This window comes from Macrobrachium nipponense, chromosome 24 (genome assembly GCF_015104395.2).
Source record: "Macrobrachium nipponense isolate FS-2020 chromosome 24, ASM1510439v2, whole genome shotgun sequence".
NCBI lineage: Eukaryota > Metazoa > Arthropoda > Malacostraca > Decapoda > Palaemonidae > Macrobrachium > Macrobrachium nipponense.
The window spans coordinates 78024298-78049360 of NC_061091.1; the positions used below are offsets into that span (position 1 = coordinate 78024298).

At 40.9% G+C, this 25063-nt stretch overlaps 1 protein-coding gene across 1 annotated transcript; it reads right to left on the minus strand.

Moving 5' to 3' along the window:
- Positions 1 to 430: 430 nt before the first annotated feature.
- Positions 431 to 24934, minus strand: LOC135205829 (catalase-like). The gene is made up of 10 exons (XM_064237079.1): positions 24742 to 24934; positions 18580 to 18751; positions 18057 to 18198; positions 17313 to 17463; positions 16139 to 16335; positions 14627 to 14744; positions 14258 to 14395; positions 4404 to 4613; positions 3752 to 3904; positions 431 to 1620 (listed from the first exon to the last, which is right to left on the minus strand). The coding sequence occupies exons 1-10, from the start codon at positions 24793 to 24795 to the stop codon at positions 1402 to 1404; spliced, it is 1554 nt and encodes a 517-aa protein (XP_064093149.1). The 5' UTR covers positions 24796 to 24934; the 3' UTR covers positions 431 to 1401.
- Between the last annotated feature and the right edge of the window lie 129 nt (positions 24935 to 25063).

Consider the following 25063-nt stretch of genomic DNA (forward strand, 5'->3'; position numbering starts at 1 on the left):
CAGTGGCAATTGTACCCATATTCATAGGAACACTAGGCAATGAGTCCAAAGATCCCTGGAAAAGAATCTGGAAAAAACTAGGAGGTTTGAAGTAGCTCCAGTATCTCTCGCAGAGAGCCTCCTAGAAACCCCGCATACATAGTAAGAAAAGTGATGGACTCTAAGGATGCGGATGCACCCAGACCCAGGCAGCTATAAATACCACCCAGTCGAATTGGATCACTGTGATAGACCAAAAATAATAATAATAATAATAATCCATGAATTCTACAGGGGATTGCAATTGGACACTATGAATTTGTGTTGGGCATTGGCTTAACCTGTGATCTGTAAAGGTTTAAATAAAATAAAGGTAATTCATTATAGTAACTGCAATAAATCTATAACTCTAAATACAAAAATACTCTTGTACAACATATATACCTTAAAATGTCTTGTGGTGAATGTGTACCTTACTTTTCGCAGAAAATAAACTTTTGCATTGTGGTGGTTGTGCAAAATTTAACAGGATTAAATTGTAAACTCTGTCCCTAAAAATACAACCTAAAAATAAAAACTAAAGATAAATATACTTTTTCAAAGTAATATAAGAAGGATTCTTATGTTTTGAAACCTGTAGCACTTTACTTATATTGAATTTTATATTACAAAATGCTTGAGAACTCTTGGCTAAGCAAGCACTAGGCTACATCTGACCTTAACAACCTTGTATGGCATCAGAGCTCCTACGAGACAATACATAACTTCTTTACTTATTTGAACGTAAACATTTACAATCATATTAATAAAAATTACATTTTAATTAAAATTGCATACAATGGGAACTATTGGTACTGGACTGCATAGCAATTTGGCTAATCATCCTTTACAAGTCATGTATTTCCCGAAGACTTCGTGATAGCTGCCCTTTAGTGTTTTAAAAGTTAAGAGGTCATTAAGGTTTGCCTAATAAGGAACGCCAACAAAACCCAAAATTGAAAAGTGAATCTCTCATGGATGACATGCACTCATATGGTGAAATAACATAGATAAAATAAACTGCTCTCTCTTACAACTATACTTTACTCTATCCTGGGTAAATTAGCTGAATTAAAACTGCAAGATTATACCCATTAGTGCTTCACACTTGACACATTATGATAAGTACTTCACAGCAACATAAACAAATGGAATAACATTGGAAAAAATAAAATATTGTATATAACAAAAGAAATTATATCTCCCATTATACCAACCATATGACATTGTATTTATATTAATGAATATTAGTGTACTTAGCTGTTACTAACAGGCACCAATACATTACAGACAAATGCAATACAATACATATTTAAATATATCAAACTTCCTTAATTATTATTATCACTGATGTTACAACGCTGTCAATCTTTATTCTTTTCTTTATAGCTTGGCATTGGAAGCAGGAGTAGCTACAAGGTTCACAGGGTGAGACGCTGCTGCCTTCTGTAGTTTTTCGAGAGCCCTGCGTATTCCAGCACCGTACTCGGGATCAGCTTGGCTGAAGTTGTTGATGGCACGATCTTGCAAGAACTTCTGTGCGTTCACAAGGTGACCGGCAATGTTGCTGACTAGCCGCTGGCGTTCCTCTTCGTTCATGACCTGCGGAAATGAAGAAGTCATTGATCAGGTAATATTTAGTTTTACAGAGAAGTTCTCAATCTGATTTGATACAGTTCATGTTTGTACAAATGTTGGAAAGAACTGAGATGAGGATGGTGAGATGAACTGCTGGAATATCACTACTGGAAAGGACACTACTGGAAAGGAGGGAAAGTCAAGATATAAGATGTGTGGTATATGTAATGTGAAGGAGAAGGCTAGGGAAACTCGTCTGAGATAGTATGGCCATGTAATAATAAGAAGAGAAGGAGGTGGAACCAATCAAGAGAGCTAAGAACATGCCAGTGATAAGGAGAAGAAGTATGGGGTGTCAGCGGATCAGATGGGTGGATATGGTGGGGATGGATATGGGTGAGGTAGGACTGGGGGAAGAAGATGCAAGAAATAGAAGTAGATAGAGAGAGTTGACTCGAGTGACCGACCCTGTTATACAATGGGACTAATAAGGTAGAAAGATGATGATGTTTGTACAAATGACAAGGCCCTGATACTGCTATTCACTCATGCTTTTTTCCTGCCTTAAGAAGGGTCACTCTCACCACAGATATCTCTTCTTTTTTTTAATCTCTCATAAGGTGGACTCACCATTCATGAAACTCCTCTTGTGCCCATGTTCTATAATTTTATACAACTGCATTTAATCACCATCATTCTACAGTTGAATAAGGTTCTTTTGAAGTCTTTTGTATAACAGGACAGTTCATTTTACCCTGTACTGCATGAAACATGGTGCATTTTGGTTAGGAAAAGGTGGTGTTAATTTTCTCATAAGTGTCACTTTCTCTCTTCAGTGTTCCTAACATATTTGTCTGTCTGTAACCCACCTTCTGCATCCTCTTGGTTACCAACCAAGAGAGCTGCTTCTGTAACTCCAGTCTCTGAGCAAACATAATGGAATGGGACAGAAAATTTAGGACAAAGGCCAAACGCAGGGATTTGTAAGATCATTCAGCACTGAAAAGGAAATTGAATGTAAAAAGGTGTTAAAAGTGTAACACGAGGAAAACCTCACAGTTGCACTATGAAACAACAGTTAGGAGAGGGTGGAAAGTACGATGGAATAAAGAGAATATGAACAGAGGTACAGTGAAAAGAACAAAAGGGTTCCTGCAAAGAATTTAAAGTCATGCCTACAGTGTACTGGATGAGGTGCACTGATGGCACTACCCCTCTGTGGAGCTGAGCAGACACAATCCACAGGGTTCCATTACAGAATCCAGGCAATAAAAACACATGCTTGGGATTTATCCAGTGAGGTTTTCAACAAGAAAGGTTTTTAGGCAAAGATGCAAATAGAATTTCAAACCTCATGTAAAGAATTACCTTTGCATTCATACCAAGTAGTGTGATGGTGTACGGCAAAATGTGTGTGGGTGGTGTATCTCTCCACTTTCTACCCATGTTCCTATTTTAGCAAACATTTTTCTTGACTTTTAAGAAAGAGAGGAAAACAAAGTGACACACACAGTAAACACATTCAAATATACCGTCATAAAAAAGCCTCGAGTCTCTCGTGATGCAAAAAGAATCCACCTCTTGAATTAGAACCTCACTTTCAGCCTTAGGAATTTGTTAAAACTCCTTACACAGTTAAAAATGCATAAAATGCATTACTAAATAACCTTAGATCCAAAAGAGGTTCTTTCAACATCTATATTATCCTGCAGAGTGAGTAAAATTCACAAGTTATACCAAGTTAGGTTACCGTACCAAAGGATAGTTTTCAGTGGGACATTTGGATCTGAATATTGAAGATATCCGTGCACTGACTACCAGGGATGTGGAGGGTGTATCACTATAGTATCTTGTCCATATATTTGCAGTTTACTGAGCAGTTTATTTAAAGTGATCACCACAGTGGTGAAAAATAAATAAAACTGTGGAATGGAATATAAAAATTAGGCAAAGGCCGAGCACTGAGAACTGTCATTCAGTGGCTACAGTATACCTACTCCACATCTGTAGCAGCTAACAGTTTTATGTCTTGTGTACAAATAAATATTAAATCAATTTCCCACCCCCCTATTTGTACATTAACAAGAATATTCAGACTAAAGAACACCACAGCATGCCACAATGCAACATAATTTGAAACTGTCAAATAACTTACATGTCTAAACAAGTTACCAGCTTGAGTAAAGTTATCTTCATCACCGCTGTTGTACCGATTAACGTCGGTCGAGCAAGTGAAAGTGGACTCTGAATGCCTTTTACAATCCATAGGTCCAGAGAAGCTGTTTGGGAAGTAGTTGGGAGCACTTTCCTGTAAACAGAGTAATCATACAGTTTGTAAAAGTGAATAGAAACTACTAGGGGTTTCATGGGATTTGAAAAATGACTCAGGCAGGGTTTTTATTCCATCCTTGCTTGAATATTTTAATGGCAATGCAACTATAGTGACAGTATTAATAGCTTAAAACTATTGCCTTTACAATATCTGCTTGTCAATTAAGAAGGAAAAAATCACAAATTAGAAGGCAAATATATTTAGAAGCACAAATGGTTTCAGAGTGTCTGCTCCATCTCCAGTGTGGACACATTCAATGTCCCCTCACTGAGGAGGGAACATGACGCTCCAAAAATGTTTTTGCCTCTAAATATATTTGTTTTCCTATTTGTGGCTTACTCTTAAAGTTTCAAAGGTCAATACTGATCTATTATCTTCAAGTCTATTAAAGGAAAACTGAAAAACATTTACCAATCTTTCTAAAGTCACTAGGATGATGAAGAGCATCACGTAATACTCAAGTAACTATAATTACCTGGTTGTAGTCGACGGTCATTGGCCCATCTCTCTGGTAGTTCCTAGCACGAGAGCGATAAGGACAATTGACAGGTATCTGAGTGTAGTTTGCGCCCAGCCTATGGCGATGGGTGTCATTGTAGGAGAAAAGACGTCCTTGCAACATCTTGTCGGGTGATGCTTCGATGCCAGGGACCATATTTGCTGGAGAAAAGGCAATCTGTTCCACCTGAAGAAATAGAGAGGAATCTTTATCATTTCTTTGAGTAGAGTCTAGACAAAATCAGTTAACATAAGAAACTGCATCACAAAGTAAACCCTCAACCTCTTGTTCAAACAAAAGTGCAAGTTTCCTGATAGTGACATGTTAGCAAGTCTAACCACAATCTGTTTGGACATTCTGGAAGGTTGCTTTTGTATATTAATAACCACAAAAAGAATCATCTCCCCACATAACAGACAAGTAACTGCATGAGAAATAATATAAAAGTTGGCACTAATGTATAGTCCACATACACACAAACCCTTTGAGAAGGTACACTATAGCAAATATGAAAGTCCAAGTTTTCCCTTAAACAAGAAACTTCCTACACATGGAAACACAACTCTTGAATGCCTGGAATTTGTTCCTAGGCTCAAGTTTGACTGTCTCTCATATCTCCCTCTTAGTGTAGTTTTTCCCACCTTTGATAAATATTCTGCTTTGATAAATACTAAAAAATCTTATAATTACATCTGTATACACATCGATACACATCTAATAGTGGAAGCTTTGTGGGGGACTTTCAACTACCCATTAATGTCTGGACCTGTGATTTATCTGTAAGATCTATCATATTGCATCCCATGGGCAGAACTGCCATTGAGAACTGCCCTCAAGGATCCCAGGGTAGAGTGGTTTTAGGGGCAAGCCTCGAGGCATTCTATTCAACTTACATACAAAGATCATTACAGCAGGGATTGCCGTATTCTTGCAATGCTCTTGTTTCAGTCAAATGGGTTTGGCTAGTGCCACTTGAATTATGAATCTTTTATCCCTTTTGATTAGAGAAGGAAGTTATCTAGGAGGAAGTTATTTACTTGTATGCTTGGGGTAAAAGAGAATTCCAAGATCAGATAATGAGTTTTCATGAATACCAGGCAGAAGCTTTATATCTCTCAAAGTAGACATGTTTCATGGAGAACTCATTAACTGATACTGATGCTCCTGAACCCCATGACTTTTCACAGACATTCTCAACTATGTACTGGCATGGATAATGCGAATAGTAAAATGTAATCAGAACCACTCTTCTGCTAAAGAACCATGCAGAAAGTTTCATATTCCTAGGTACCTCCCTCCAAACAAATTCTCCAAGCAACCAAAGTGCACTATAGTCAATCAGTCCTGCATAAGGTACTGTGGTAAGATGCGTATTTACTATGAGAAACCTTTAGACAAGTACTGTGGATTATGCTTATTGTAGCAGACACTCAAACGTTCAACTGTTCTGTGGTTTATGCAATTAACATTCAGATAAAGATATTATTCCCTTCTTTTTCTTTTCATTAAATCTTCAACTGAAAACTCTTATGGACAGAGTCACCAGACTATAAACTCGAGAGGGTTCCGAAGGAAAGTCAGCCTGCAGAGAGAGACAAGTTATGGGAAAAGGTGATATACAAATCAAAGCGAATAAAAAATGAAACTAATACACCTGAAATTCAGTAGATGTCAGCAGAGAACGAGAATGAATTTGCTCCTCACTTAATATCTGAAGATCAGAAGCTTACACAACTGCACTAGGCAAACTATTCCACATTTTAGTTCTAGCCTAGATAAAACTCCTAACAAACTAAGTGCTATTATTAAACCTGATACTAGAAACTCACACAATGTTTGCAGTAGGAGCCTGCCTAGTATTGTGAGCAAAAACAGCAAGGTCAGGTAAAGAAGAATGCAGAGGATATTTGTTGCTGCAGTATATTTTATGCAACAGACATAATAAACTCACTTGACGTCTATGCCACAAGGCAACATTAAGAGTTGGCAAAATAAACATAACTCATGAGATAACTATCCAAGAGTCTGAGATGAGAGTCAGCACCAGAACACCACACTGGAGAACAGGAGAATAGTATTGCAAACAAAGAAGTTAAAATGTTTAGATATAATAGTTTCATCCCAAAACATTTTAAAACATTTCACTGACATTTAAAATCATACAATTCAAATGTAAATCAGGATGCAAATTTTTTCTGAAACAACTACGTATCCTACTTTGAGTTTTAGAATGGTTTAAATAAGCTTTGTGCCCCAAAGCCTACTCCACTCATGAATGTACCAGATCTCTATTCGAGGATTCTGCAATCACAGACCTAAAGTGTGGAGAAGGAAAACGACAGACAGAAGAGTAGTAGCATCAGCATTTGAAATATGATATTGTAATGATACAATTAAGTTTGTTCATACTTACCTGGCAGATATATATATAGCTGTATTTTCCGAAGTCTGACAGAAATTAAAAAACTTACGACACACGTAGTGGGAGTCAGGTGGTTAGTACCCATTCCCGCCGCTGGGGGAGGCGGGTATCAGGAATCATTCCATTTTCTATTCATAATTTTTATTTCCACTGTCTCCTGAGGGGAGGTGGGTGGGTACTTAATTGATATATCTGCCAGGTAAGTATGGAACAAACTTAATTGTATCATTACAATATCATTTTGTTCATGAAACTTACCTGTCAGATATATATATAGCTGAATCCCACCTTTGGTGGTGGGAGTAGACAGAATAGAAGATTTTAGGAAACATATATATGCAGATAAATGATATCTTGATTCCTTACCTGTTAGCATAGCTGACTTCGTGGTTACTGCCGCGTAAGTCTGCTTGTGCTATAAGAGTTGCCAGCGAGGTAGAGACCTATATAGCTGGTGCACTCAAGATGATCTGTCAACGGGGGCGTGACCACGATGTGACTAGACCATTGACCATACACTGAGGGCAACGAAGTCAAAAAACCACCTGGCCTAGTCTACCAAAGGTATACCACTAAACTAGACTAAAGAAGGGAGATCCGCCTCGGGCGGTCAACCCCACAACCAAAAAAAAAAACACACAATTAAAAGCTCATCTAACCACTAAAGGAAAGGATGAGTGCTACCTCCTGCCCCCAAAACAGTGTCTGCAGCGACGTATGGTCTAAGCGACGAGCAATGTTCGTATGTCGCTTTCACCTCCCGCAGGTAGTGTGAAGCCGAACACCGAGTTTGCTCCGCCAATATGTGGCACTCAAAATGTCAACTGAGTGCCCTATTTCTGTGAAAGGCTATCGAGGTCGAAATAGCCCTCACCTCGTGGGCATTCACTTTTTAAAGCTTCATGTCACTATCACTACATGTGGAATGAGCTTCCTTAATGGTGTCTCTCAAGAAGAAAGAAAGCGCGTTCTTTTACATGGGAAGATCGGGCTTCTTAACCGAGCACCACAAGTTGCCCGAAGGTCCTACAGTCCTTCGTTCTGTCTAAATAGAATTTGAGAGCCCTGACAGGGCACAGGACTCTCTCTGGCTCATTACCCACGATCTCTGTCAAACCCTTGATTTCAAATGTCTTGGGCCAAGGGTTGGACTTGGCTTTTCGTTCTTTGCTAAGAACATAGGGCTTAAAGAACAAACCGCATCCGAGTTCTTAAACCCAACATGCTTGCTTATAGCCTGGATCTCACTAACTCTCTTCGCCGTCGCCAGAGCAGTTAGAAAAAGTGTCTTCCTTGTAAGGTTTCTAAGCGAAGCTAAGTTGAGCGGTTCAAAATTACTGGACATCAAAAACTTTAGAACAATGTCTAATTCCAAGAAGGGACTCTTGGTTGAGGTACCTTCGAAGTCTCGAAAGACTTAAGAAGATCATGAAGGTCTCTGTTGTTGGCCAAGTCCAGTCCTCTATGCCTAAAGACTACAGAAAGCACACTTCTGTAGCCTTTTATCGTAGGTACCGCTAAGCGAACTTCATTTCTCAAGTAGAGAAGGAAGTCTGCGATCTGGCTCACAGAGGTAGAGGTGGAGGAAATGTCTTTCTTCCTGCACCAGCTCCGGAAAACAGCCCACTTGGATTGGTATACGGCAATAGAAGAAGGTCTTCTTGCCGTTGCGATTGCTTTCGCCACAGGTCTTGAAAAACCCCTCGCTCTGGCCAACTTCTGGATAGTCTGAACGCAGTCAGACTCAGAGCGGGGAGGTTTTTGTGTGTACCTCTCGAAGTGGGGCTGTTTGAGTAGATCTATCCTTGGAGGCAGAGTCCTCGGAAAGTCTACAAGAAAGGACATGACCTCTGTGAACCAGTCGGTCGCTGGCCAGAAGGGGCGCATGAGAGGTCATCCTCGTTCCCTCTGATGCCGCGAATTTTCTTATCACTTCCCCTAGGAACCTTGAACGGGGGAAAGGCATATACGTCTAAGTCCCGTCCAGTCCCAAAGAAGGGCGTCTACTGCTACTGCTCCTGGGTCTAGAACTGGAGAGCAGTACAGCGGGAGTCTCGTTGTCCTGGAAGTTGCGAAGATTGTCTACGAGAGGACATCCCCATAACTTCCACACCTCTGGCATATTTTCCTGATGAGAGTCCACTCCGTCGGCAGAAGTTGACCTTGTCGACTGAGCAGATCTGCACGGTACGTTTTCTACCCAAACCTGATATGAATCTCGTCAGTATAGAGACGTCGTGTGCCTTCGCCCATAACAGGATTTCCTTTGCAAGGAAGAACAGGGATCGAGAGTGGGTTCCTCCCTGTTTCTTGAGGTATGCCAGGGCTGTGGTGTGTCCGAGTTGATCTGCACCACATTGCCGGAGACTTCGTTCTGAAAGAACTGGAGCACCAGATGAACTGCTGCCAGCTCCTTTGAGGTTTTATGTGCCAGGACACCTGTTCCCCTCTCCAGGTGCCTGACACTTCCTTCCCCCCCAGTGTTGCTCCCCACCCCGTGGAAGACGCGTCGGAAAACAACACTAGGTCGGGGTTCTGAAGCTTGAGGGAAAGACCCTCTGCGAGCTCAAAGGGTCGGTCCACCATCTTAGGTGTTCCTTTACCTCTTCTGATAATACCAGAATCGAATCCAAAGTGTTTTGGTGCTTCCAATTGTCCGACAGGAAGAATTGAAGAGGTCTGAGGTGCAACCCTCCCTAGGGAAACAAACTTCTCCAGTGAGGAAATGGGACCCACCCCAGCAGACTCATCCATTCCCTCACCGAGCATGATTCCTTCCCCAGAAAGGAAAGGTTGACACTTTGCTTAGGCAATCTAGTTTGTCGCCCCTGGGACGGAAAAAGCCCGAAAAAAAGCCACTGAGTCCATCTGAATCCCCAGATAGACTAAAGACTGAGAAGGGGTTCAGATGTGACTTTTCGATGGTTCACCGAGAAACCCCAGGGACTTCGTTAACGCCAAAGTCGTGTGAAGGTCCTCCAGACACCGGTCTTTCGAGGCTCGTACGAGCCAGTCGTCCAGGTAGAGAGAGATCCTGACATTGGAAAGATGAAGCCACCTCGCAATGTTTCTTCATCAGTAGGGTGATACCATGGGAGCAGTGCTGAGTCCAAAGCAGAGAGCCCTGAATTGAAACACTTTTCCTTTCAGGACAAACCGCAGGTATTTCCTGGGACTGGGGGTGGATGGGGACGTGGAAATACGCGTCCTGGAGATCTAGTGAAGCCATCCAATCCCCCGTCTCAAGGCTCCCATCACTGACTGAGGTGTCTCCATCTTGAACCTCTGCTTGATGACAAAGAGGTTTCGGTTGCTGACATCGGTACCGGTCGCCATTCCCCCGACTGCTTTGGCACCAGGAACAGTCTGTTGTAAAATCCAGGGGAAGTTCAAAGTCGGAGACCTGTTCTACGGCGTGTTTCACGATCATCTGATCTAACAGATCGTAAAGCACTTGTTGCTTTTCTCCCCGATAGGAAGGAGACATGTCCCCTGGGTGTCGTAGACAGCGGGGGTGGGGTGGTTTCAGGAACGGGATCCGGTAACCCTTCTTTAAGATGTCCACGGACCATTTGTCCGCACCTCTCTCTTCCCAGGCTTGCGCAAAAAGCTGAAGCCTGGCTCCAACCGGTGACTGAAGGACTTCTGCTTCACTTCTTGTTCTTGGCCAGCGCAGTGGCTCTGCCTCTGGACGTGCCTCTTCCTCGAGGGGCTGGTCTCGAGAAGAACTACACGAAAGGGCTCGATTTCTTGAGAATCGAAACTCCCGAGGACGAAGGAACCGCAGGTCTCCTTGAAGATTGTGCGAGGAGATCTTGCGTGGCCTTCTCCTGAAGACTGGTCGCAATGTCTTTTACCATAGCCTGGGGGAAGAGATGATCCGAAAAAGGAGCGAAGAGCAAGTCTGCTTTCTGTGACGGAGAAACAGATTTTAGCTGTAAAATTGCAAAACAGGGATCTCTTCTTCAAGAGCCCTGTGCAAAAGTGAGCTGTAAGCTCCTCCGAACCATCTCTGACGGCCTTGTCCCATACACGACATTACGCTGGACAGCTCCCCCAGACTAATCGAGTCGGAACTCCTAGACTTGGCATCCAGAACTCCCAAACACCAATCTAGAAAGTTGAAGACCTCTAACGTCCGAAAGAGCCCTTTAAGGTGGTAGTCCATTTCCGTAGTTGACCAGGAAACTTTCGAAGAGGACAGGTGAGACCTCCTCGAGGCATCCACAATGTTGGCGAAGTCTCCTTGGGCTGACGAGGGAAGTCTAATACCTACGTCTTCTCCCGTCTCATACCAAATGCCAGCCTTCCACTAAGTCTCGAAGGTGGTCAGGGCAAAAGAAGTCTTTCCCTGGGACTTCCTTTTCTCCATCCAGTCATGGACCTTACGAGAGCCCTCTTAGTTGAAAGGGACTTCTTCATTCTGACGAATGCCGAGACCTTGTTGATCTTGAAGAAGAAAGTTGTGAAGGAGGAGAGCGAGGAGCTTCCGGGTGAAACGTCTCTCCAAACTCTGATTGAAGAAGGCGGGTCAAAACCTGGTAGTCGGAAGAGACTGCGCCAAAGTTTATCATCATCCACTTCAACCGAAGCGTCGCTAACCTCTGCATCCGACACAGGTGAAGTTGGAGGCAAATAGGCTGGACCAAGGACCATCTGGTCTAAGTTTCCAAGAGGCGCGTTGCTGTGAAGTGGAAGGTAAAGCTGACTCATTAAAGAAAACTCCGGTCGTATCTCTAAGACCCGAAGTAACTTGCAAAGTCTCATCACAAACAGGTGGGAGGCGACGAAACTCCACATCTTCGTCCACGAGCGTCCTCTGGCGCACCACCTGGGTCACTGGCGCACACCTGGCGTCCACTGGCGCAATACCTGGCGTCCACTGGCGCACGCCTGGCTGCAACTAGCGCGGATTGGCGTCCACTCGCGCGCCGCTGGCGTCCACTGGCGCACGCTTGGCGTCCACTGGCGTGCGAATGACATTTACTAAAGCGCGCTTAACATCTCGTGCGCGCTCTGCTTCAGCTGGTGCACTCTTAGATGCCACTGGCGTTCGCTTGGCTTCCGACCGAGCGTCAGGAACGTGAACTTGCACCGAAGCGCTCACGCAAGTATCGAGCTCTCGCACCGCAAGCTTACGAGCGGGTAATACCGCTTCATGCGCCGAGCGAGCAAAATCCTCTTCACGTTCTCCAGAGAGCCGCTGGGGAGTCGCACGAACTCTAGCAGGCGAAGAAAGTGGAGAGATAGACGAGCGAGGAGAGGGAGAGGGAGACCTTCTAGATCTCTTCACAGGTAGACGGTCATCCTTTCCTTTCCTGGGACGTGGTTTGCGTCCCTTCTAGCAAGAGCATCAGTAAAGCTGTTGCTGCAAAGAGCGCAGGATCTTCTCAGTAGGCGAGGATTCCTTGTCAGGTGACGGGCTGATCCTGTAGAAGGGCGAGGGGCGAGGGGACGCCTTCTTCCTTCTCCCAGAAACTGCCCATAGCACGCGCTCGAGAGCGACTGGGGCGCTCAACAAGTCATCATCCGATGACTCCTTACGCTTCTTCTGTGGCGGGAAGGCTGCGAACACACTTTCTCAGGCGATGATCGCCTCTCGAGAGCCAAAACTGGACGTGAAGCGTCACGATCACCAACGCTCCTTTTCAGCGGGCGTGAAATAGAATGAGAGCTCCACCCCTTGTGCGGGGAGGAAGCCTCTGAAAGAAGAGAAACACTCTTTCAGGAGGGCGTGCACGCGCACGCTCCTTGGCAGTCTGTGTAACGTCACAGATACTGCCGAAGGCACGTCAAGATCGGTGGGCGTTCCCCGTAACCCTCCTGCAGCTTTCGACATGCCCTCTCCCTGAAACCTGGGAGTCCGGCAGCGGTCTAGCCTAGAGGCGAAATGGGGCCGATCTGACGCACCCTCCACCAACGAAGGAGCACTGTCACTGCACTTTGCACCTTCACTTTTGCCTTCTAAGGCGAGCACTTTAGATTCTAAATTACGAAATCGACTCTAAGATAAGTGTAAGGGTATTACCCTCCACAGACACTGATTCAGGGCCAGAAGGCAACACTACAGGGTTAGGAGTAGTGATTAAAGAGGGTTAGTAGGAGAAACATGAACTTCCTGACGTTTACCTGAAACGCTCCTGGAGGAAGACCTCCTTAAACCTATCCCGTTCAAGACTTACGCAGATAGGACTCATACGCTCTCCATCCAGAATCAGAAAGACACTCACATTCCTTGCAGCGACTTTCATACATACAATCATGCTCTCTGCAACTCTTACACAAAGTATGAGGGGTCCCCACTGATGCTTTCAGTAGCCTACTCGACATCACTCTTGGTACAAAACCTGGCGCTAGCCGAACTAGAACCAGACATCTTATTTAAAGAGAAATCAAGCCAAAATCAATCCAAATCCACAATCAACGTGTGCCTAGCCACCGATCCAAAAGTCAAGATACCAAAAAATCAAAAAAGGGGTACTTATAGTAGCCAAGTTTCCTAAATTCAAGACGGAGGTGCTGAAAACTGTGTTTACAACACCGGCGACAGAAAAATTATGAATAGAAAATGGGAATGATTCCTGATACCCGCCTCCCAGCGGCGGGAATGGGTACTAACCACCTGACTCCCACTACGTGTCGTAGTTTTTTTTAATTTCTGTCGGACTTCGGAAAATACAGCTATATATATATCTGACAGGTAAGTTTCATGAACAAACCGTCAGTTCACCAGGCCTTGCCACATGTCACTAGTATACAGATAATAAAAAGCAAAGGTCCAACAACACTGCTCTGAGGAATACCTAAAGTTTCTGACTGGTACAAGTATATCTAGGGTGACAACCCTTGAGCCATTTCATATAAGACAACTCATAATACTGGAAGATGTTAATACTTGGAAGGAAAAATCCAAGTACGTAATGGATTATCCTAATGTTTCACACACATACCGTAAACCTCCTACCCTATAATGAACAAAACTTCAGGCTGGGCAGGCCTACTTAACCCACAAATTTATTTTAGGAAGATGGTGTGAAACACAATCTGGTACACTACCATCATCTCATTCATGAAGATAATCCAGAATCTTTTAAGAGTTAAGAAGTCAACTTCCAGGATATTTTCTTTTAAAATTTTCTTCATAACATTTCAAAATTTGTAACCAAAATGTATGTACCGATAGCACTTTATTGCCAAACTTACACTGTACTTAACTTGAAACTAACTAATACTTCCCTGTATTAAAGTTAATGCAAGTGGAATCTTTCTGCCATACACATTGAAATTGAAATAAACAATGAGATCATTCTCAAAGTAATAACAGAAATGCATTGCAGTTAAAATGACAACAGAGTTTCCATAAGCAAAGGAGATAGTAATGACTAATCTTCGTGAAAGAGCCACTCACCTCTGCAAAGTAGTTCCTAGGATTTCTGTCAAAAGTGAGGCGTCCCACAGGGATGAGAGGGAAATCCTTGTGTGGCCACACTTTGGTCAAGTCGAAAGGATTGAACCGGTGCTTCTCAGCCTCTTCGTATGTCATAACCTGTTTTGTTAAAGATAAAAGATGTAGAATTTCATATATTTTATACCTTAAGTTGATTATAACCAACCTTTTCATCACATTTAACAGAGGAATTTAATGCCACACCTTGACGTACAAAGTATATGGAGGGTAGAATTTAATATACTACTCTATACTTAAATTGATTTTAAATATTCAAATGCTTTACAACCTTTCTCATAATGACATCTATTGAGAAATGCAATGCCATACCTGGATGTACATAGTATATGATGGGTAGTCACCGTCTTCAATAGCGTTGTACAAATCACGAATAGCATAGTCAGGGTCAGTTCCAGCTAAGTCGTCGGCCTTCTCCGCGCTCAAATTTCTGAAATTCAGTTCAGAATTATGTACAGCTTGAATTTTATTTTATTATTATTACAAAAGAATGGCAATCCCTATATACCGTTGCACTTATATTGCACCTTCTCAACTTATTTGCCCCAAAGAGGTGCAATATAAGCTCAACAGCAAACAGTGCCATTCTTTTCAATGGAATTTTTCTCAAAGGGGTTAATGCATAGTCTCACTTGAACTTTCCTCATGTATTCCTGATAACGGAATTATTTTTTAACAACCCTCCATTTATGATTAGCATTCACTTTATAAAAGTCTTCTATTTATGCTTTTACAAATTACAAGCCCATAAAAGTATTAGCCCGCCTCCAAAATCTTACAGTAACCCTGGCTAGTCTATGAAAATATGCACTAACTTTTAAAAAATTGTAAAGAATCCAAAGGTAAAGGAATTATGCTGTGTAGTATGTAAAACTTGTAACATGAAAACTAAAACTCCATAACCACATTATCAGTAAAGTTGAACAGTAGTGCAAAGTGTGTGTGGTACCACCACATTTGCTAGATTTCTTTAGTATCTAGATTTTCTATGGGTGGGTACTGTTTTCTTTGTGCAATATAGTAGTACTTACCCATACAATGAACATTCTCTCTGTCTCCCTCAATTATACACACATCTTTCAGTACAGAGTAACATTCCCATGGAGCCAATCAGTGTATGTACAATGTGTAACTAATTTTCCCAGCTAAGCAGAGGAACTCTTACACTCTCATCCAAGCCATTTCATCCTCACTCTGCCCATCCATCCGTCAGAATCTGTGTGGTTTTTTTGGCACTTTGCCATTAAGTGCGATCAAGTACTTACACACATTTGCACAGAGGTGCACTGAGAACTTGATCAAAGGGTATAGTGCAGACAAAGGAAGTGTGGATGATTGAGAGATTACTGTACAGTGTCACCGTTTTTCATGCAACCAAGGAAACTAGTTTCTGATGTATATAACTGGATACAGTACACTGCTGTACACTAATAACAAGCTAAAATTACGCTAGATAAATTACCATGCTTACACTTCCTTCCCCATAGGGAAGGTAGTGCCATTAGTGCACTACATGCAGTGCGCTGTAGGCATTACTTAAGGCCCCTAGCTGGAATCCCTTTCATTCCTTTAACTGCAACTCCATTCCTACTCACTTCCTTCCATCTTACAGTCCACTCTCAACTAACAATTGTTTCATATTGCAACTGCGAGGTTTTCCTCCTGTTACACCTTTAAGACCTTTTTATCATTAATTCCCCTTTCAGCAATGAATGACTTGATGGGTCCCAGTGCTTGGCCTTTGGCCTAAATTTCATATTGTAATGCAGTTCCAGTTTATGTTAACTTTCGTCATATTCATTCACACCATAAAATCCAGATTACCTGATTCCTTGGTCAGTCTTGTAGTGGAATTTACAGTAAACGGCTTTTCCCTCAGCATTCACCAGCTTGAAAGTGTGAGAACCATAACCATTCATATGCCTGTAGCCATCAGGAGTACCTCGGTCCGAGAAAAGGATGGTGACCTGGTGCGTGGTCTCAGGTCTCAGGGTTATGAAGTCCCAGAACATGTCAGGGTCCTGAAATGGGAGGCAAATATGAAGTTAACCTGAAACCATTTTCACTACGGTAACCTTGTCAGTCATGCAATTCTACCAAGCTTCATATTTATTGTGATATTCAGTCTTTCTCCTTCTTAATGTTTTGGTTCTTGGTGATTGTTTTCATTTTGAAAATCTTGAAAAAGCTTGGTTTTTCCATTTCCTCTAGAGCAGTGGTTCTCAACCCCAGGGTCATAAGGGTATTTCTGAGGGTCGCCAGAGGGTCTTACAGAAATACATGTTAATAATTCACAGCTGGTCACATTTTTATTTTGAGTAATTAACCAATTTACTTTAGGTGACTAGCAACTTTTTTATGTAATTCTTGTATTAATTTTGCGAATCAGTTAAATTTATCAGCAAAGTATAAAATTGCTATAACTAACCAATGACAAATACTTATTGTTTGTGTAAAAGGATATGCAAATAGTGTTTTTTTTTTAACTTTTTTTCATTCCCACATCAAATGCGTTGAAATTCATTGTGCTAGTAAATATAAACTAAAATATAATAACGAAAGCTCATAAACATTTTGCAAGTATAACTAACATGAAATTGCTGGATTTATTATTATGATTAGGGTCGCTACTCCAGGTTAAGACTGCATTTAGGGTCACAATTAAAAAAGGTTGGGAAACACTGCTCTAGATCAATAGTACCTTGTTTACTAGAAACTATTTGTGGAATGAAAAGGTCATTTTCTTGCAGAGTGAACTATACAAAAGTTTATTAGCGTTAGTAATGTTGTGTAGTACAGTAGCAAACAAAAACCTGAAACTGCCTAAGAAACACATACCGATAAAGTGTCTTGTATATTAATGCAAATTCCTAGTCCCTCTCCATGAAAGTTTTGCTTGTATACTGTACACCTTATCAGTATGAGATGACAACAAGCAATGAATAGAAGTCTGCATAAGGAACAACAAAATATGGCATTCTAAAATCCATCTTCTTACCTTCAGGTGCGTTGCTGGATTCCTCTTCTGAGTGTGGATGAATGAAGGGAAAAGAATAGGGTCTCGGATAAAGAACACGGGTGTGTTGTTGCCAACCAAATCCCAGTTCCCTTCTTCGGTGTAGAACTTGACAGCGAAGCCACGAGGATCCCTGTTGGAAATCAGTTTAGAGGTGAGTTAGTATCATTGCAACTTTTGAATTTAAGTGCACAAAAAAATTTTCATATTGCTCCCTAGGGTATCAATAGATTTTAGCACATTCTTTTATGCAAGCATTACATAATACTAGTTGACACAAGTATAGATAAAATTGAGATTTTCAGTAATCAGTGATGTGTTCTAAAACTGTAGTCTATGCGTGGCCATTACACACATACAAAAATACAGATATGCCTCCCTTTGACACAGAAAACTACAACTATTGAACAGGAATAACACACTGGGTTACTGGAGGGGGACAAGATCACTGGGAGGGCAACATCCTCCCAGCAGGAGACACACAAGGGCACAAAAACAAATCTCAGCTAACAGGAGATGAACGCAGTGATGAATCACACACATTAGTGACTGAGAACAAAATGGGAAACCACAGCCAACTCAGGTCATGAGTGACTTTTAGGTCCTACCCAATAGGATTTTGTTTTTCGAGTTAAGCCAGTGACAGCCACAGTGTGCCTTGAGCTGAGAAATTAACATTATGCAGTCTGTTTCTAAATGAATCACATGAATGCAACCACTACTTACCTAGCCGTGTCTGCAGAACCACTTTCACCTCCTACAGTAGAGAATCTTACAGCAATAGGTGTCTTCTTCCCAATCTCACTGAATATGTTGGCTCTGCAATACTTCGTAATGTCATGGGTGACTTCGAAGTGTCCAAAGGCACCTGGAAGGTAATGGGAGATTAGGTGATTTTCATTACTAAAATCTTCACGGGACTTTGCGTAACATTTTTTCAACTTAGAACAAAAAATTCTTTTTATATTTTTAGCTTGTGAAGTGTGCTTATGGCACTACCTTCCTACAGGCATTATACTTTTATGTTTAATCTCTTAACTGACATAGAATTTCTCTTAAATCTTCCACAAATGAATGTGATATTCAGTCTTTATTTTATGTTGATTCAATTTTTGTGTTGCAAGTCTGTACATATCAGCATCATAATTATAATAACAACAACAATTATGAGAGTGATTTCCATGCTGTGATAGTCTTAGCATTCAAAAACTTGAAGCCAAGTCTCCAAAGTTCCAAATGAGGATCTTACCAGCGCCCTTAGCGTGCACTACCCTCTCCGGGATGCGCTCCCTGTCGAAGTGGGCCATCTCGTCCAGGAGTTGGATATCCTGCAGGAGGATAGGACCTCTGGGACCCACTGTCAGGGAATTGAGCTTGTCTGCCAGGGGACATCCTTGCGAGGTTGTTAAGACTTCAGGAGTCTGCAAAGGAAAGGACAGAGTTAAATTGCTTCCAGTACATTGTATGGAATTTCATGCTGACAAATAACTTTTTATTGTTTTAGGCATTATTTAGGGTGTCAGAGGATATAGGAATGGATTGGAATATAAAGTCTAGGCTGAAGGGCAAGCACTGGGACCATTGGGGTCATTCAGAACTGAAAGTTAAACTGAGAGTACAGAAGGTTCTGGAGGTGTAACAGGAGGAAAACCTCGCAGTTACATTATGAAACAATTGTTAGGAGAGAATTGAGGAAAGAAAGATGGAAGAGAGAGAGGATATGAATGGAGGTATAGCAAACGGAATGAAAGAGGTTGCAGATAGGGGCTTAAGAAAGGGACACTGCAGAGAACTTTAAGTAATGCCTACAGTGCACTAAGCGAGTTTCACTGAAGTCACTAGCCCCTATGGAGCCAAGAGAATGTAGTTTTACATAAAACTAAAAACAAGTTCACCATAACTAAAGTTATAACCCTATTTCTATTTCCCTGTTGCCAATAGTTGCAAATTATATTTTTCATTACAAACTGCACTAACCCCCTATGGAGTACCAGTGTATATATGTTTAATTTATTTATTTACAGGAGGAATGAAGGCACCAAGAGATGATGATATCCATAGCTCCATAAAAAAAAGTCTGGAGAAGACTGTAAAAAGACTGATTCAGACTGTGGAAGACTGGCACATTGCATTACACAACAAGAGGTGACAGTAGTAGCACCCAAAACCATGTATTGAGGAATCATGGAGAATGTGAGTGGCAAAAAGGCAGTATAAAGTGGGCTCCCGTATTCGCGGGGGATGCGTACCAGACGCCCCTGTGAATAGCTACAACCAGCGAATAGTTGGAACCCCTATAAAAATGCTTAAAATGGCCTATTATCTTAGTTAAAACTCAAGAAAAACCCACAAAAATGTTTTTACCTGGTTTTTTTAATAGTTTTATCACAAAAATGGCATTTTATGATGAAACTGATAGGAAAACAACTGGAATTTGTGGATATTTCTCATAGAAAAATACCGTGAATACACGAATTTCACGTGAATAATGGGCGGATATGTTCCAGAGAGAAGTCCGCGAATGCGTGAGTCCGCGAAACAGGAGAATGTGAATACGGGGGTCCACTGTTTATTGAACACTAATGAGTAAATCTTAAGCAATCTCTTCAAGCAAATGCAAAGACAAAGGTTACTGAAGAAGTAGTATTAGATTGAGACAGCAACTGCCAGCACAGGCTCTTGCTCCCAAAACAGCCAGCAAAATATTGAAGACAGAACAGCAGAATAAAAGATACATATTTGTCTAGACTCTAGGGAATGAATAGAGAAAGAAAGCAAAGTTGAATGATGGGAGAGTGGGAGGGTTGAGAGAGCCATCGCCAGATGGCATTGCAAGTGATTGAGTGACTGGTTAGCTGTCTAAAGGGACTGGTTGCTAAGGTCTGAGTGAGATGATAGAATCGGAGAAAAATCCTGGAGCGAAAAAGATGTGCAGCACACACAAGAACGCTAATTATAGGAATGGGGAAGCGCGTGGGTACTAGTAGTAGTTGCGAGTGGAGGGTGAGGCGGGGGATGCTTGGAACGGCTCCCACCGCAGAGGGATTTTGAAGAGGGAATCTTCTAAGTGGCAGAGGATCTGTGAATAGTAACCACTTCGCCCCTTTACTTATACCGACACCCTTCGGGGTGCTCGCGCTGAGGGTAGTAACTTTAGTAAGCTTTTTCTCTGGTATATATTAGGTTATATTTATACTTGAAAAATGAGCTACAGGGATTTTTCACCGGCAAACACAGGTCGAACCCAGAAAATAAATATCAATTATGAGAGAGAGAGAGAGAGTCCTCGTTTTTGTAAACAATGTGAAGTACCCGGGAAAACATATATATATAAAGCTTACAAAATGACTAAGATTAGACCTCTTCAAAGCTGAACTCTGATAAAAGCTATCGGTTTATCTAGAAGCTGTAATCTCCCTGCTTATTGTTTTGACTGGTAAACATTTTTAATATATGGAATTTCATCGCCTAATTATTCAACCTACAATATTTTTTCTGTGCCGTAGAATTCTCAATATGATTCAGCTATGAGAATTTGTTTTCACATTTTTTTACATAGGTCCAAGTGGTTGATCTTTAGCCTGAATTCTATAATCTCTTCAACTGACAATGACATTTGGCTTGTTAATTCACAGACCAAACTTTCGAAATATCTCAAAAGATAGTTTCTTTCGTTTCGTGTTTGGGGTAATCAGAACTACTGAAATTATTCTGTGTATTGTATTTCAAGTTTCTTTCACATTCATAGTTGACCCCTGAGTCACCTTTTCATATTTTTCTTACATTTTTGTTTATTAGTTTGTTAATTTATCTATTTTTTTTAATAATTGATCTATTTCTGTATTTCCCTTTACATTCTGTACTTTCAAATGAACACTGTAGTACTAATGTTCTTGGAAGCTTGAGTTTCAAGTCAGTGGCCCCTTTGGTGGGCTTGTTCGATATGAATAGGGTTCATCTTCTAATAATAATAATAATAATAATAATAATAATAATATAATAATAATAATAATAATAATAATTGTGTATTGTCAACCAATCAAGATTACATATACCTGGCAGCCAGAGACTTATTCATAGCCTCCCAGAGTGACTGTAGTTATTTTTTTTAAGTCTGACCAGTAGACTGGACTTTGTTCCCTTCTCTGCGATTGGTGGAACAAGTTTACCCAACCACCCACCGGGTATATGCCACCGGGTACCCCTGCCCACCCAGTTACGGTTGTCTTACGTATGAACCAAATACGTTAAGGCCACCAACATCAGATTTTTGGGGTCTGGTTCCTTCTCCTCAAGCTCACTGATTTTAAACAATATAGGCCTATGAAGGTATTTAATTTTGGAACCGTTCTATGCATGTGTTGAGAATTAGGATCGGTATTTTATAGATTTTTAAATTTAAATCTTCATTTTCCTCGTCGTTCAGCCATTACACGTGAGCTGTAGACACGTGCGCAGCTCATCACGTGCTTCGAGTGAATAAATTTAACGAACTGGTCCAATTACCGGCTTCTAAAATAGTACTATATCTCGATGTTCTTCACAGGTGACACCCATTTCCAAACTATTTTTACTTTCTCCATGAAGTAAATACATAAAAAAGAACATCACTGCCCTTCTTTCTTAGGTATTTCGACGTACCCGAGTTTATTTAGTGTAAACTGAAAGATATTTCCACTGCTTTCAGCCTAGTCTTATATCTTAACATTTTATAAGGGGGTTATTCAGGCACAATCTGCTTGAATGCTCTCCCGTTCTCCCAAGGTCACTACCGGGACTCTCTCTCTCTCCTCTCTCTCTCTCTCTCTCTCTCTCTCTCTCTCTCTCTCTCTCTTAGAAACAGTAATTTCTCTTTCTTCCATCTTACTCTCCCCTGCTCTGTCCTGATAATTGTTCCATAGTACCACTTGTTACTACACATTCAAACCCATTTTTAAAATCTGGATTTCAGCACTGAATGACCTCACAGGTCCCAAGCTTTCTAAATTCCTTACTGTATCCATCTGACATATCTTTCACCGGGGGATTAAGACGAATAGGCCTATTTCTGGTAGATGTCAAAGAGAGAAGGATAAAAGCATGATGCTAATGTAGACTCATCTCAAGTATTTTCTAATAGCACCTATAGTCCCATAATATCGAGAGAGGAGCATCATATAATCTTAGCGCGCCCTGTTGCATAAACAACCTGAATTCGGCTTCTCCTGGGCGCCAAGATGTGAAGCCTGAAGCAGCATCTACTTTATAAAAAAATAAAAATAAGAAGAAACTCGTTCTGTCCAGGGCGGACCAAGCCACATCACACCACCCTTGCTCAAGAGCTGCATATGAGACTAGCTCTATCAGCCTATAGGTTGCTCAGGCAGTCTTGTCCTCAGAGACTGAACAAGGAAAACCGTAGTATTGTTATGTCTATCTTAAACTAACAAAGTATCTCTTAAGTCTCTCAAGAGTTGTCAAATATTAGTTGGGTCATTGAAGTATAATTGAGTCAAAGATGAACCCTATTCATACGAAAAAAAACCACGAAAGGGATCATTTGACACGAAATTCAGGTTCCAAAGAACATAATGGAGTAACAGAAGGTAATAGGAGACAAAGAAAGAAGAGATAAGTTATTAGAAAAAATTAATTAATGAATATATAGATAATTATTTAAATTAATTATTGCTTTGCTTTGCCAAAGCAGATCTAGTTACGTAAAGAATTACTTTTCCCTCACTGGCCTCACCTGGATGCTTTGAACTTCTTTTGTAGAGAGAGAGAGAGAGAGAGAGAGAGAGAGAGAGAGAGAGAGAGAGAATTTACAATGATTAAATACTGCTCTACCCATCTTAGAATTGAGTTGTGGGGCAATAGTTCAGAAAAAAAAAACATTATAAATAAGGAAAACTACAAATGTTAAGTTTTAGCAAAACCACTCTCTCTCTCTCTCTCTCTCTCTCTCTCTCTCTCTCTCTCTCTCTCTCTCTCTCTCTCTGGTACCACTATCTGTTTAGGCATAAAAGCACATTCTTCCTATTGTGAAAAACTACATCATGACATATTGAATTTAACGAAATTTTAAGACCTAGATTTATATATTACTAAAATAAATATCTTTCGCCTCTACTTTGGCAACACCACACACCCTATAACCCGGTTATAGCGAACGCCTAATCCTATAGACCGTCTTCTTATCGGGGTTGTACGTAGTACGGCTCCCTGACCTACCCTAATGTAATTGTGAATAACTTTGAGGTCTGTTTTCGAAGCTATGGACATAATTAATGAGTCCTCTTCTCTGATCTTATTAATTATTCTTCGTATCTGTTATTTCAAGTAACGACGGCCGATTCCAGTTAGAGCTTCCAATTCCCTTTGTATTTCTCATTTTTGGTTCGTTAAACCTGCTTCAATAATTATATAAATTCATTTAATTATGGGATATCAAATGACATAAACTACCCTTAGTTATTTAATCTGATTCATAATTGTTTAAAAGGAGAGAGCCTCGAATTATTTGAATGATGGGCTATTTGTTAGTTTGTTCGTAATGTAACAGACATGGTTATATACAGCTAAAATTAGGCATTAACATTTACTGTTTCAAGTTAAAATGAAGGACATATATTTCGACCGTGGTAGAGAAGTGTGCAAGACTGCTTAACTGTAACTAAAATAACTTATCACTACTCTATAACCGGGGAAAGTTACTCTATATAACATTTGTTTCTTGTTTTATTACTCTATAACCACCAGAAGTTACTCTATGTACCGCCTGTTTCTTGTTGAATTACTCCGTTACAAGTAAAAGTTACTCTACATAACATTTGTTTCTTCTTGTATTACTCTATAACCAGCAAACGTTACTCTATGTACATCTATTTCTTGTTGTATTACTCAATAAACGGCCAAAGTTACTCTACGTACATCTGTTTCTTCTTGTATTGCTCTATAACCAGCCAAAGTTACTCTACGTACATCTGTTTCTTCTTCTTGCATTGCTCTATAACCAGCCAAAGTTACTCTACATACATCTGTTTCTTCTTTTATTGCTCTATAACCAGCCAAAGTTACTCTATGTACATCTGTTTCTTCTTGTGCTCTACCAAGCCAAAGTTACTCTACTACACGTTTCTCTTTTATGCTAATACCAGCCAAAGTTACTCTATGTACATCTGTTTCTTCTTCTTGTATTACTCTATAACCAGCCAAAGTTACACTGCGTACCCTGTTTCTTATTGTATTACTCTATAACCAGGAAAAGTTACTCTGTTTCTAGTTGCATTACTCTATAACCATCAAAAGTTACTCCACATACAAGCAGCCTCTTTTGGCATTACTCTATAACCGCCATAAGTTACTCTAACCAGTCTGTTGCCCTTTGTCGTACCCTATAACCAGCCAAAGTTACTCTTTATATACGTACCGTCTGCTTCTTCTTGAACTCGTTCAGTTGCTCGGCAGCTCTGTCACGAGGCATCGTGGATATAGAACCGTGGATAGATCACTTGAGACTTTTATAAAGTGTACCTTCACTCTGGACACTAACGTACCGTCTGTGTGACTGACTGCTGTGTTGTCTGTGTCACGTACCTCACTCACTCCCAGACTGAAGAACAGCTGATTTAGGGATGAGATGCCAGGTACCGTCGGCCATTGAGCTAGCTGGGGGGTGTTCAGTTGCCATGTCTGATAATTAATTATATATATTTAATCGTTTCGGATACCTGTCATTTCATTTATATACC